Source organism: Apus apus, chromosome 3, assembly GCF_020740795.1.
Source record: "Apus apus isolate bApuApu2 chromosome 3, bApuApu2.pri.cur, whole genome shotgun sequence".
Lineage (NCBI taxonomy): Eukaryota > Metazoa > Chordata > Aves > Apodiformes > Apodidae > Apus > Apus apus.
Window position 1 is genome coordinate 48,932,716 of NC_067284.1, and position 14,106 is coordinate 48,946,821.

The 14,106-nt window shown below is 40.7% G+C and overlaps 2 protein-coding genes across 6 annotated transcripts in view; both read left to right on the forward strand.

The window, feature by feature from the left end:
* PLCB4 (phospholipase C beta 4) overlaps nt 1–14,040 on the forward strand; it is a 184,804-nt gene extending 170,764 nt beyond the window's left edge. For 3 of the 5 annotated variants that reach the window (XM_051615381.1, XM_051615380.1, XM_051615382.1), the window contains 5 exons: nt 3,165–3,266; nt 5,032–5,089; nt 5,510–5,596; nt 7,709–7,745; nt 13,390–14,040. In XM_051615381.1, coding sequence (XP_051471341.1) covers nt 3,165–3,266; nt 5,032–5,089; nt 5,510–5,596; nt 7,709–7,745; nt 13,390–13,478 — 373 coding nt within the window. In that variant the 3' untranslated portion in view covers nt 13,479–14,040. The remainder of the gene's footprint in view (nt 1–3,164; nt 3,267–5,031; nt 5,090–5,509; nt 5,597–7,708; nt 7,746–13,389) is intronic. The other 2 variants (XM_051615383.1, XM_051615384.1) reach the window with 1 other exon arrangement.
* Nucleotides 1–14,106, forward strand: part of LOC127382866 (1-phosphatidylinositol 4,5-bisphosphate phosphodiesterase beta-4-like) — a 290,239-nt gene that overhangs the window by 170,749 nt on the left and 105,384 nt on the right.

A 14,106-nucleotide genomic window follows, 5' to 3' on the forward strand; every position in this document is an offset into this window, starting at 1 on the left:
CTTCACAGCTGTCCGAGGAGTCACAACCTTCAATTTTTTTTCTGCTTTATTCATTGCAAATCGTGTCTGCTTCTGCTTATTTGGGAATTTGTGTGTAATCCCTATATGTGCAGGCTGGGGACTTTCCTGTTTAAAACAAATTTAAGACTGTGAGAATCTATGAATGTTTCAGAAGAATTTGGAATGTGAAATACTGAAATGTTTATAATAATGCCCCGAAGAGACTTTGCACTTAACCATTTGTAAGATTCTGTAGGCATTTGTGTGTAGGCATACGTTTGCATGTATTTGTGTGGGTGTAGGCAATAATCAAGAGACAACTTGAGTAACTGTAGGGGAAAAAAGGCTGTATCTGTGAGCGGGGTGGGAGGTGGACCATGGTCTCAGCATGCTTGTTCTCTGTGAGCAGAGGTAATGAGTTAGCTGTCACAGCAGAGGACACAAGCTTAGTAGGAAAGATCAGGAATCTGAAATGATGTCATTATCTGCTGTAGGGTAGATACTTTTCCCTCCATGTGCAGTACAAAAAGCAATTACAGTTTGTGCTTTGAACTAATTTAAAAACAAAGCAGAAGACAGCAGATACTACTAAAAATCTGAAGGTTATTCAACTCCAGGGTGCTGTGCCTCCTGCATTCCCAGACTGGGTTAGCTTGACTGACTGGGATGTAGTGAGCTTGCAGCAGTTCAGAAGTTGGGGACATGAAGCTGTTATTCACAAGTCTTATATACTCCAGATAAAATAACATAAGTTAGATGCATTTGTGGCTTGTTAGGGTTTTTTTGGGGGGGTTATTTCTTTATTTTATTGGGGTTTCTTTTTTTTGGTGGGGTTGTTGTTTGGGGGGTTTTGTGGGGTTTTTTTAATAGATGAGTTTTCTAGTCATTCAAACAATACTGGTGACATAAAATAACATGTTAATGCACTTTAATGTCATCTAAGTATATGCATAAATTCCAAGGATAGACTTACATGTTTAATGTATCCCTTTAAAAGGCATGTTTGTAGAGAATTCCAGAGTTGCAGTCAGTATGATACAGCAGGAATTCAGTAGTTAAATCTTGCTGTTCATATGCCATGTTTTTCAGAATCCTTGTTTTCTTTACCATCCTGGCTTATCTCCTTCGTCCAGTTATCTCAGGTGACAGGTGTCACCACCCCTGCTGGGTAGGAGGGAGTTCTCTGGTGGTGGTGGAGCACTGCCAAGCCACCACGGGCTAAACTTGAGACCCAGTGTGAAGCCCCCACACCAGGCAGTTGGGCAGTGAACTGGCACAAGAACTTTAGCCCCATCTTTGGGAAGCTCTGTTTTGAAGCAGGGAGTGCTGCCTGCAAGTGCTTCATTGTGATTTAAAAGGATGATAAGATATTTTCATTTCTTCTGTTAATAATACTTTTTAACCTCTTGTAAAAAGTGAAAACCTAACACACCCAAAAAGACCCAACAGAGCAACTCAGAGCTAGGTTATAGTTTGCAGAATGGAGACACAGTTGCATACAGATGTGTTGGCTCTTTCAGTCATATCCATGGCCAAAGCCTCATTTTGAAATCACCAGTGATGCACAGTAGTCCTCTAATCCTCTTAACTTCGTTCACTCTAAAATTGTATCTGATGCAAATAGGCTAAATCAATTTGAACACCTACACTCCACTTTTTTCATGCCTTTGAGCACAGTAATAAAATAAATAATTTCAGTACTGCTCTTAAGAGAGTGTCCCTGAAAATTACTTTAAATCCAGTATAGAAAATAGAAGATTTTATTTGGAGAAAGGAATGTTGGAATTAATTGTGATTTTGCCACAACATTTTTTTTAGAACACAGTCTAATTTTTGCTGTGATACTATTGCTTTTAAATCTGTATTCAGGAAATGTTTCTCACCTTATGCATTCTTGGAGGAAAAAAAAATACACTGCATTTCTCAAATAAAAACATTAAGCTGTGGAAAATGTAAGTTGTGGAACAAAGTTTACTCATGCTACTTAATTATTAATGTAGTTTAGAGATGAAAGAAAGCTAAATAAGATTCAGTGACATTTCATTAATTTAAGCACTGTTCTGTGCCACACTCCTCCTATTCTGTGCATATAAAATACTTAGAATTTTGGCTTAATAAGCACAATGATTGTTTAACGCTCGACTTAAGATCATGGCCAGAAAAAGACACTAAGGCACTGCTTTGGTTTACAGCGTGTAACTTTTAGATGTTTATGCACTACTGGGGACTTGACAATTCATTATTTGCTGCCTGATTTCCATATATCATTCCTGTTTAAATAAGCGCTTGAGACCAGGAGCTGCAAATACTGGAATGCTAAGCAGGCAGAAAGCAAGAGCTGGCCTTTTGGGACAGCACTTTTGGAGTCTGACTGGCTTACCCTGAGTGACAAAAAGCCTTCTGCTCACCCACAGCTCATAAGCCATTTCTGTAAGTCATCATCTGTGGCATTGCTCCCAACAAAAAATCACAATCCCCTTTTCTTTTTAAAACAACAGGATATTTATTCACTTATTTTCTGTTTTCCTACTACACTGAAGAGGTTTTCCACCTCCTGAGTCAAACCCCAGCACTCAGGACATTACACCTGAAAAGTGATTGCCACCCTCCTGTTAAAGCTGTCTTGTGTCACACAAAAGGCTACAAGGTTCATGGGGCCAGAAGGAGAAACCAAACACAAGGCTGGCCATGCTTTTAATCACAGGGTTCTATTCAGGCCCAAAGCAGAAGTCTTAACAGGAAGTTGGGCAGTTCGTACCACAGCTAGCAAATATTCTGGGTACTCACATTGCAATCATGTTCTGAGTGCAGGATTTGTAAATTTTGTAGGCAGTTTTAAAAGACAAATTGCCTTTTCTTAATAGCTGATAGTACCTCAGACTTGGACAACTCATATGCTAGGGAGAAAATGAGTATTTTATACCCTTTTGTAAGATTCAAAGTATAAAAATGCTTCAAACTGATCTTTCAGATTATGTGCTCTGCAACAAATGCAGATTTCTGAATGCTTGCTCAAATTGTATACCATCTACCCAGAGGATTTGTTCTTTCCTCTTCCTTAATGCTTCAAGGACTAAATTAACCACAGTGTAGAGTAGTATTAGGAAGCCAACCTCAACAACAGTTGCATCTAGGCATTAATTACTTTGTTTGGTTTTACCTAGGGAAAGCAAGGAAATGCGTGCTAACCAGGCTAAAATATCTATGGAGAATAGCAAAGCCATAAGCCAAGACAAATCTATCAAAAATAAAGCTGAAAGAGAGAGGTAAGTACCAGATCTCCCTTCTTGAGATGGGAAGAATGCCATCAAAGGCTGACAGGTGAAGTCGTGGATTAATTCTATTAAAACCATGGTTTTATCTGTGGAAACAATGTTTAATGTTTGTGCTGAATGTATTTTTAGATGACCATTTTAGGAAAAATGTTGCTTGTCTTGTATTTAGCCATTTCATAAAAGTAATGCCGTGATCAGGGGAACAAAAAGGTTCTTCATACTCATCAGCTGTGACTGGCAGGTGTAGATCTACTCACACTATTAAATTGAAACACATGTAAGAGTTTTAATGATTGCAGTTAAAATGCTCTTGCTTTTTAAATGAAATGGGGGCCTTTTCGGACTCAGATGGAGTCTAAGGTTTGGTTCCAGTTGGAGTGAGAATAAATGGAGAGGCAGTATCACACACAGTGTGGTGCCAAAGAAAGGCTTTCTCCCTCATCAGTTGCTAACATGGAGAGGTGGAACAGAGGAAGGATTGCTAAAAGTGATGATAGTCAGCAGAGAAGGGGGGTAGAAAATAGGAGTGAAGGAGCAGGAGATGTACTCCACAACATTGAGCACACATGTTGCTTCTCCACTCTTGAGCAGAACTGCAGCTCTGTCCCTTGTTCTGTGCTGTCATTGGAGGCCTGGCCAGCATCCAGGCTCTGCAAACCAAGGGCACCACTGCATTTGGGAAACTGGGTTATTCACAGCACGTTTGGGACTAACAGCATTAATTGACTTAGGAGACTAGAGAGACACTTGCCAGTACCAGCTACTGTGACTTTTTGGAGGATTGAGCTGCATTCTAAGTTTCTTCTATTTATCCTAAAACTCTCCAAATAGATAAAAGCAGACACTCCATGATGATGTCTCATAAGCCTTCTGGATTTCCACTTCACTTTGGGCTTGCCATCTGGCTCATTCTTTCCTCTTTTACATTCCTTCCTTGGCGCTGGGCTGTTTTGATCAAAAGGCTTGAACTTGTTCCTGCTGAACAAAGTCTCTTGAGTGTTACAGATTCCTGGCACATCAGGAAGATGAGTTATTGGAGCTATTGGAAACTGTGTGCTTAGTTAATGTTAATACCTCCACTAATGCCTCTGAGATAAATCTGTTCCCAGATTTGAAAGCAGGCTGAATGCAGTTCCGGTTTTCAGGCTTTGCAGCTGGTTGATTTGGCTCTTTGAACTGTTTTGGTGTATTTCATGACAGCAATTTTGGGAATAGACACTTTTCACTTAGGTATTTTATGTCAATTTTAATTGTATACTTAACCTTTTTGCTTAAATAACAGCTTTAAGAACCTTACAGCATTGGTAAGCTGTAACTTATGATCATCAGATGATATTTCTATTACCACTGTTAAGAGATGTCACACTTTTTGATATACCGAAATAAATTGAGAGCAGAGTGCAGTAGAGGATACACAAATTAATTAATTAATGTTCTACACAAATTAATTAATTAATGTTCTGTCCACCACTCTTGAGTAAGGGAAAAAGCAAACTTTCTTCATAACTTCATTTGCTGAACATCTAGTCATGGTCCTTTTTTTCAGGTCTTTGATTGTACTGTCAATGTACTTGGAAACCTTTAAGTGTAAAAGTGCATAGCCAGAGGAGTGTACAATTTGCCATTAGTCCCACATGGTACAGATAATCAGATACCAAAATATACCTTACAAGTTTGTGATGATTCTTTCTGTTCTTGCTTTTGAGTTTCTTTTTTTTCCAATGAGTCTTCATGGACAACGTTTGCATTTTTTTAGGCGAGTCAGAGAACTGAACAGCAGCAACACAAAAAAGTTCCTGGAAGAGAGAAAAAGGGTAACTATAACCTTGACAAAGTCACTGGGCACTGTTTCTGGATATTCCTTTTAATTTCCCTGTGTTGAGAATCCATCTCTAGTAAAGAAACATGTTTGTCCTTTCTTTGTTCCACATAATTGTAGTGTGAAAAATCTAACATCTACATAAAAGGAAGCTATTTAAAATTCACACTATTACTATTCATTGTTGTGTTTGCTGCTTTTATGTAATAAATATTTTATATGCAATGTATATAATAGAAATATATTATTAATAGCTCTTCTTAAGATTGGGTAATAAAATAGGCCTCCTGTTGATGTTTTGAACCATGAAATGGGGCAAGACTGTATGTATGTATGTAGATGTTTCAAAAAATTTTTTATTTTGCTTGTTAATAATATATTACATTTCCCCCCAATTATTTTCTCATGCTTGCAGCTGGCAATGAAGCAGTCAAAAGAAATGGATCAGTTGAAAAAAGTTCAGCTTGAGCATTTAGAAGTCTTGGAGAAACAAAATGAGCAGGTATCTTACTTTAAAGGCTTTAAAGAAAAGCAAGCTAGTGAAAACAGTAACCAAAATCAGGCTGAGTAGAATGCTGCTGGATGTAAGTCATTACCAGACTTGGGAAAATGACCTTGTTTGGGTCACTTACCTACTTTGGGAGTTAAAATGAAGAGGTGAGGTGACTTAAATAATGATACAGAACCAGATTTGTTTCAGATAAGCATGTGAAAGCTTGACTGCTTAGGCAGAGTCCATTCTTTCAGCTGTTCAGCCACACTGATACTCATTAGTCAGATATGACAGTCATAAAAGGCCCAGCATATCCATTTTAATTACTTCCAAAACGTACCTCAAGTAAATATCTTTCCTTCATTTGGGGACTTAAATTTATAGTGCTGATGGGAAAATAGAGGTGAAACGTGCACAGAGCATTTCAGAACTGAGACAGTATAGACTGAATTTTAGAGATGTAGTAGCATGGGGAGTTTTATCGGTACTAGTACACCCTTTCCTAATTAAAATACTTTATTATTTTCTGCTAGTTTATAAGCTTTTTTTTTTTTTTTTTTTAATTGAAAAACTACTTGGCAAGGAAGGGAGAATCCTCATCTTATTTCTGGTAGAAGCAATGCTGTGTTCTGCAGTTCCCTTCCTCAAAGCTTGAGCCAGCAGAGCTGTAATAATTGCAGAGACTTGGAATACTGCACTCACACAAATATAAACTGCAAGGGGAATATACCCAGCAGTTCAGTGAGCTGAGAGAGAAAGGGGTGCATTTCATACCCCTTGCTGTCAAGGGCAATGTACTTCTTTTTTAGCAAATGTTCAGAACTTGAACTCTCTGGCAGACATTACAATACAAATTGAAGCCATCTTGCAGGGCAAGAGGGAACAGTACACACAAGTCAAGTACTTCCACTGTCAGGAAAGAGTCCTGCAGCCCCAAAAGCTGCAGCCTGGGGAGCTTCTAGGGGAGTGACAGCATGTAGGATCCCAGGCAGCTGCTAGCACTGAGCCCCAGCCACCACACCTCTGTCTTCTGATGGCTCCACCTCCCTTCTAGACAACAGCTAAGGTTCCTGGTCTGTTCCCTCACAGGGTTTCTGTAGATGCCATCCCCAAGAATCAGCACAAATGGATGTGTTAGTCAGTCTGCTTCAAGCCTGACCTGCACCTAACCAAAAGGCAGGAGGGGCCAGTAACTGCGGGAGGCCGCTGGGCTGCTGCTGATCTGCAGAGAACAGGATGGAGAAATCCCTGTAAACTGTGCTAAATGAGAACAAATTATGGGTTTGATCCAGAGAGAGGTGTTATCAGCAGTTTCTTTTCATCGGCTTCAGAGGGCTTTGGATTCATTTAATAAAACACATAAGGACAAGAGGGAATGATTATAGTTGTGCTTTTTACTACAGCACAATAAACAAGTTGTGCATGAGGGAGGGAGGTTGCTGGAAACTACATGTGAGTCAATTAAAGGAGTCACCTCTTTCAGCCATTAGAAAATTCCCTCACCTGGGGTTACAGCTGTCGCTGCTGAGAAATAGTAACAGCCTACATGAGCTTGCTCATACTCCGTTTCAGGCAGAGATGGAGGCAGCTTAAATAATCCGTGATTACATGGAATAAGGTCATCAGGAAGCTATCGCTTCTGTGTGAGCACATGGCAGCCTCCACCACAGGGGTAGTCCTTAACAGCTTTATAACTCAGTCTGATTTGATCCATCAGAGCATACATTTTCATACCTGCCGTTTTGACCACCTTCTTTTAGCCCCAGAAGTGCACTAGTGCAAACCCCCAGCTGGGTCTGGTTTTGTTGTTACACACATTGGTGTTTGAAAGCTGGTTGGATCAAAACAAAGGTGGTATTTGTTTAATGAGCATTTCAAAACATGATTATTTTTTTTCCTGATCAAACAGAAGAAAAAAATTTTTCATACAAATATACAGTGTGGAAAACTAGAATTATGGGTGGAAACAGCCTTCAGTACAAACTGTTATGTATTTAAATTTGTTTTGTTTTATGTATGTTTTTCTTGCATTAATTTTTCAGTCTCACTTCAGTTTTCATTCATTTAATTTGCTTCTTGTTGTATTACTCAATTTTGACATTATTATTTTTGTACAAACAGCTTTTGAAATCCTGTCATGCAGTGTCTCAAACACAAGGTAGGATGGACGTATAATAAGCAAACTATTATTTCAGTGTGTTTTCCTTCTAAATTAAATCATTATCATTGGAGCCTTCCTTGTAAATGCAACCATTGGGAAGTACCATTGACATAGTGAACACAGTGTTAATCTTGTTTGCACACAGATATTTGAGCCTGACACAATATTAGCAGTATTTTGTGCTGTAGCATCTCAAATGCAGATGCATACGAACATTGATGCACAGAGGAGGTACTTAGAGATGAATTTGTATTGTACATTACCTGTCCTTACTGAAAGTTATGATTACAGTTCTAAACTGTGTCTGGGAGAAGGCCTATTGATCATAAAAAAACTATTTTAGTGTTAATATACCTATGATTAAGTGCTGATGCTGATAGTCAGACAAAGGGTATCCACATATATTAGTATGGTAATAAAATAAGTAATTCCACACTAAGAATAGCAAAATGTAGAGTAGATGGCTAGAAATAGCTTTATAGTGTCAAAAGAGGAGAGGCTTCCAGTGCTTTAAAATTCACTTAAAAATCCAACACACATTACTGCTGTATGGGCTGCTATATGAGACACCTGACCTGATGGTGGCAGGTGAGATGCACCTGTCACAGAGGGGGAAAAGGCTTTTGGGGCAGGACTTAGCAGGGCTCATTGAGAGAGCTTGAAACTAGATGTGAAGGGGGAAGGGGAGAAAACTGGGTCTGTTAGGGACAAGCCCAAGAGGAACATACCAGGGCCTGAAGGAGGTGGTCTAAGAAGGATTTGGTCCCACCAGTGTGCTCTGCTTGTTTCCTGAAATGCCTGTACACCGATGCACACAGCATGGGGAATAAACAGGAAGAGTTAGAGGTCTGTGTGCGGTCTAAGGATTATGATCTGGTAGCAATAACAGAGACATGGTGGGACAGCTCACACGACTGGAATGTGGCCATGGACGGCTATGTGCTTTTCAGGAAAGATTGGTCGGTGAAGCGAGGTGGTGGAGTTGCTCTTTATGTGAGAGAGCAACTAGAATGTATTGAGTTTTGTACAGGGGCTGATGAGGGGCAAGTTGAAAGTCTGTGGGTAAGAATTAAAGGGCAGGGTGGTATGGGTGATACAGTTGTGGGAGTCTACTACAGACCTCCTGATCAAGATGAGGAAATTGATGAGGCTTTCTACAGGCAGCTGAAAGCAGTCTCACAACTACAGTCCTTGGTCCTCATGGGAGATTTTAATTATCCCAATATCTGCTGGAAGACTTACACAGCCAGCCTTTCACAGTCTAGGAGGTTCCTCCAATGCATTGATGACAACTTCTTAATGCAAATGGTGGACAAGCCGACTAGAAGAGGAGCGCTGCTGGATCTTGTGCTCACCAACAAGGAGGGCCTTGTTGAAGCAGTGGTGGTCAATGGCAGACTTGGCTGCAGTGACCACGAGATGGTGGAGTTCAGGATCCTGTGTGGGAGGAACAGAATACCCAGCAGGACCAGAACCCTGGACTTCCACAGAGCAAACTTCGGCCTCCTCAATCAATTGTTAAGGGAAGTCCCATGGGACAGGGTGCTAGAAGGTAAAGGGGCTCAAGATAGCTGGTCAACATTCAAGGACCACTTCTTGCAAGCACAGGATCAGTGTGTCCCAATGGGTAGAAAATCTAGTAAGGGAGCTAGGAGACCAGCGTGGTTAAAAAAGGAACTGCTGGGCAAACTCAAGTGGAAAAGGAAAATCTATAGATTATGGAAGGAGGGGCTGGTTACTTGGGAGGAATATAGGACTGTTGTCAGAGAATGTAGGGAGGCAACTAGGAAAGCTAAGGCCTCCTTGGAACTTAACCTTGCAAGTCGGGTTAAGGACCATAGAAAGGGCTTTTTCAAATACATAGCCAACAAAACTAACACCAGAGGCAATATAGGCCCACTGCTGAATGAGGTGGGTGCCCTGGTGACAGAGGATTTAAAGAAGGCAGAGGTGCTGAATGCCTTCTTTGCCTCTGTCTTTACTCCTGCAGGCTTTCCCCATGAGCCCCAGTTTCATACAGCCCCAGAAGTCAAGATAAAGGAGGAGTTTGCCCAGGTAGATGAGGATTGGGTTAGGGATCAGTTGAGTAATCTGGACATCCATAAATCGATGGGTCCGGGTGAAATGCATCCAAGGGTGCTGAGGGAGCTGGTGGAGGTCATTGCTAGGCCACTCTCCATCATCTTTGGTAAGTCATGGGTAACAGGAGAGGTGCCTGAGGACTGGAGGATAGCAAATGTCACTCCAGTCTACAAGAAGGGCAAGAAGGAGGACCCGGGTAACTATAGACCGGTCAGCCTCACCTCCATCCCTGGAAAGGTGATGGAACAAGTTGTCCTTGGCACTATCTCTAGGCATATCAAGGACATGGGGGTCATCAAGAGCGGTCAACATGGTTTTACCAAGGGTAAGTCATGTTTGACTAACCTTATAGCCTTCTATGAGGAAATTACTAGGTGGATAGATGATGGTAGAGCGGTAGATGTGGTCTATCTTGATTTCAGTAAAGCATTTGACACCGTCTCCCACAGCATCCTTGTAGATAAGTTGATCAAGTATGGGTTTGATGATCAGGCAGTGAGGTGGATCAAGAACTGGTTGAAAGGTAGAAGTCAGAGAGTTGTAGTCAATGGGGCAGAATCTAGTTGGAGGCCTGTGACTAGTGGAGTCCCTCAGGGGTCAGTACTGGGACCGGTGTTGTTCAACATCTTCATCACCGACCTGGATGAGGGTACAGAATGTACCCTCAGCAAGTTTGCTGATGACACCAAGCTAGGAGGAGTGGCTGACACACCAGAAGGCTGTGCTGCCATTCAGAGAGACCTAGACAGGCTGGAGACTTGGGCGGGGAAAAACCTGATGAAGTTCAACAAGGGCAAGTGTAGAGTTTTGCCCCTCAGTTCAGGAAGGACAGGGAACTGCTTGAAAGAGTCCAACGCAGAGCCAGAAAGATGATTAAGGGAGTGGAACATCTCCCTTATGAGGAAAGGCTGAGAGAGCTGGGTCTCTTTAGTTTGGAGAAAAGGAGACTGAGGGGTGACCTCATCAATGTTTACAAATACGTAAAGGGTGAGTGTCAAGAAGATGGAGTTAAGCTTTTTTCAGTGATGACCCATGATAGGACAAGGAGTAATGGATACAAATTGGAGTATAGGAGGTTTAAGGTGAATATCAGAAAAAATTTTTACTGTGAGAGTGACAGAGCACTGGAACAGGCTGGCCAGAGAGGTTGTGGAGTCTTCTTCACTGGAGACATTCAAGACCCGTCTGGACGCCTTCCTGTGTGATGTACTCTAGGTGACCCTGCTCTGGCAGGGGGGTTGGACTAGATGATCTTTCAAGGTCCCTTCCAACCCCTATGATTCTATGATTCTATGATTACAAGCTATGGAAATTATGTGGCTCTGCTTCTGAGACTTCCTAAATAATTGTTACCCACAAGAAATCTATTAACACCTGTCTTACCAAGGGAAATAGTTGTATTAGGCTTAAACATCCCAGTTGTACAGTATTGCCTGATCTGAATTATTTTCTTGAATTGATACCATGCTTGTATCTTACACCACCAAGTCTGACAGCACCTGCATTAACAACATTTATTTATAGACATATAATGAGGGAAAAAAAGCATTCATTAGGTTAGGAAAAAGGTTTTTTCTGCTTCTTTAACTGTATATGTTTGTTAGCCTGTCTTAGATCTCACTAGAGAGCAAGCATATTGACAGCAGGCTCCATGAGCTGCCACTCCATTAATTCACTGCAGCTTCAATGCTGCTTTCCAGAAGGCTCATCTTCAAGTATGGTGCTTGTGTGTTCAGGTCAGAATGCATTGGCTGAGCCAGCCTCAGAGTAGCAAAAAACCAGCACCCTGCTATTATGCTAATGTGTTTTTTGAAACCAAGTTATATATAATACAATTCCGTACACCATATATTGGCATGCAGAGTATTTCTTGGACACTCTGTGCCAGTTGTTAAGTCACAAGCTTAAAACATGAAAGGCATGAGTCACTAAGAAAGGAGCACAGGGTTTTGTTTTATCTGGAATTTCACTTCACATAATTTCAGAAGAGGTTGTACATATTGATTTATTTATTACGTTTCCATATTTTCATATTAAAATTATTTCTTCATTACTTTCAAGGTTTTAACTCATTTAAATTGAGAGTGTTGATTAATTTTTAATCATATTTATGACAGTTGCTTTGCTATTATCATAATTACTTTTTTCCCCCAAGATGATTATGATGATGATGATTATGAAAGTACAGGGCTAGACTTTTTCAAGGAGGAACATATATCACATCTGCACAAACCCACAGTTACCTTGCAATATAAATAGCCACATATCTCATTATTTAGATCTACATCTGCCTGTTTTTGCATATGCAAATATGTGTTTGCACATCCAGAATAGGTAACTCCTGAAGTAGGAGCTTCTGTACAAAGTTCCCTGTCTAAGCAACATTTACAGCCCTTTGGGGAACATAGCTCACGTAACTCAAGTCCAGTAACCATTCTTCCCTGTGTGACAGACACAAAGCAGTCACACCAAAGAAAATATTAGCTTGCTTTGCCTCTTCCTAAACCTGTCCTAATCCCCAGGAGCTTGATTGTAAAGATGGATGGGTTAGCTTACTCAGAGTCCCTTGTGTTATCTGTTTAAATAACTTCCCAGCTTGAGAGCTCTCAGATAAAATGAAGAGGTGGCGACTCCAGTTCTTTTAAACTGCAGAGTTTCAAACCAAAGGGCAACTTCTGATCTATAACTGAAACGCAGGAGAAGCAAGAATGTCTGTGAGTATGTGTCTGTGTGAGAGAGAGGGAGGGAATTAAAAAGGAGCTCTCTAAGTAGGGGATTCCCAGGCCAGTTACAATTCCCATACAGTGCTTTCCCTCTGCTTGCAAAGCCCAAGGCATTCTGGGTTTATAACGAGCTCTGGCACACGTTCATTACTGTGTTCTGCACAATGCATCTGGATACAGTGTCAAGTTGATTCAGTGTGTGTAATCCCATGGAGCAAATAGCAGGAGTGAGGTGAAACAATACATCTGCAATCATAAGGATCTCCAGGCCAGATGGAGGGTGTTTTAAAATAAATATTATTTAGATTATTTTTTTAAATTCTTATTAAAAAATTATTACTTAAAAAATTTTCCCTACTGCAAGGAAGATGTTACACTGCCTAATTTTTGCCATTCATTGTCTTTATGAAAGAAACGAGCGTAGATCACAGATGAACTCTAAACATTTCAGGAAGTAGCACATTGCAGTACTCACCCAACAGTGAAGGAGAAACATACATTCCCAGAGACATTTCCTGCATATCCTATCAGTAGAAACAGTCAGATTGGCATATGCCTAATATCCTCAAAACTGAAGCTTCTTCATTGTAACATTGACTTCTTTAGAAAGTCAAGCCAGGAGTCTTGAAATAGGAGCAGAAATATTTCCCAAGAATTACATCTGATTTTGAAAACAGAATTACATGGGCAGGGAGGGGTGGGGGTAGACTTAGTGTTATTACGTGTATCTTCAGTGTGTTTTGCCTGTATTTCACTCAGACACTATCATATAAAACGTGCTTCATTTTGAACAAAAGGCCTAATGCAGTGCTTCATGCAGTTATTTTGGATTGCAGGCAAAGGAGATGCAGCAGATGGTGAAGCTGGAAGCAGAGATGGATCGCAGGCCAGCAACAGTGGTCTAAAGCCTCAACAAGCAAATTGAAGTTGGAGAAGGCAGCATCCTTAAAATGAGAGCAAAATTCAAAATAACATTGCTGAGGTTGAAAAGTGGGCTTTTTAATTTTGTTTGTTTGCAATATATTAAGTATAGCTACAGACCACCAAGTCTTAAGGTTTGCATTATTCCTTTTTTAACACTGGGCACTGAATTTCCTTTGTTGGGTTTCCATGATGAGATTCTCCTTTGTTGAGAAAAACACTACTCAGAAGATGAAGACAGTTTTTAAACCTAGTCCTGTATTCTTTTCTGTATCTCGCCAGGCAGCTTGCCTGCATCAGAATTACACAATCAGAGCCTTGAAACACAACAGATATTTTTAACATCATCTCAAATGGCAACAAAGCTGTAGTCCTGTTATTTACCGTTTGTGTTCTCACGTGTGATGTATCGTGTAGAAACCCCATGCTGCCAGATCCCAGCAAGCAGCAACTCCTCAGATGCTCAGCACCTGATGTCATCGAGCCCACTGAACTGCACCTGCTGCTGAGGCACCGTCATGATCAGTATAGTAAGGAGCTGAGTTGGGGCAATTTTAAATTATATTTCAGAGTATTTTTTGGGCAGCAGACGGTAGGCAGTTGAAAGCTAACTGCATTTACTCAAAAAGGAC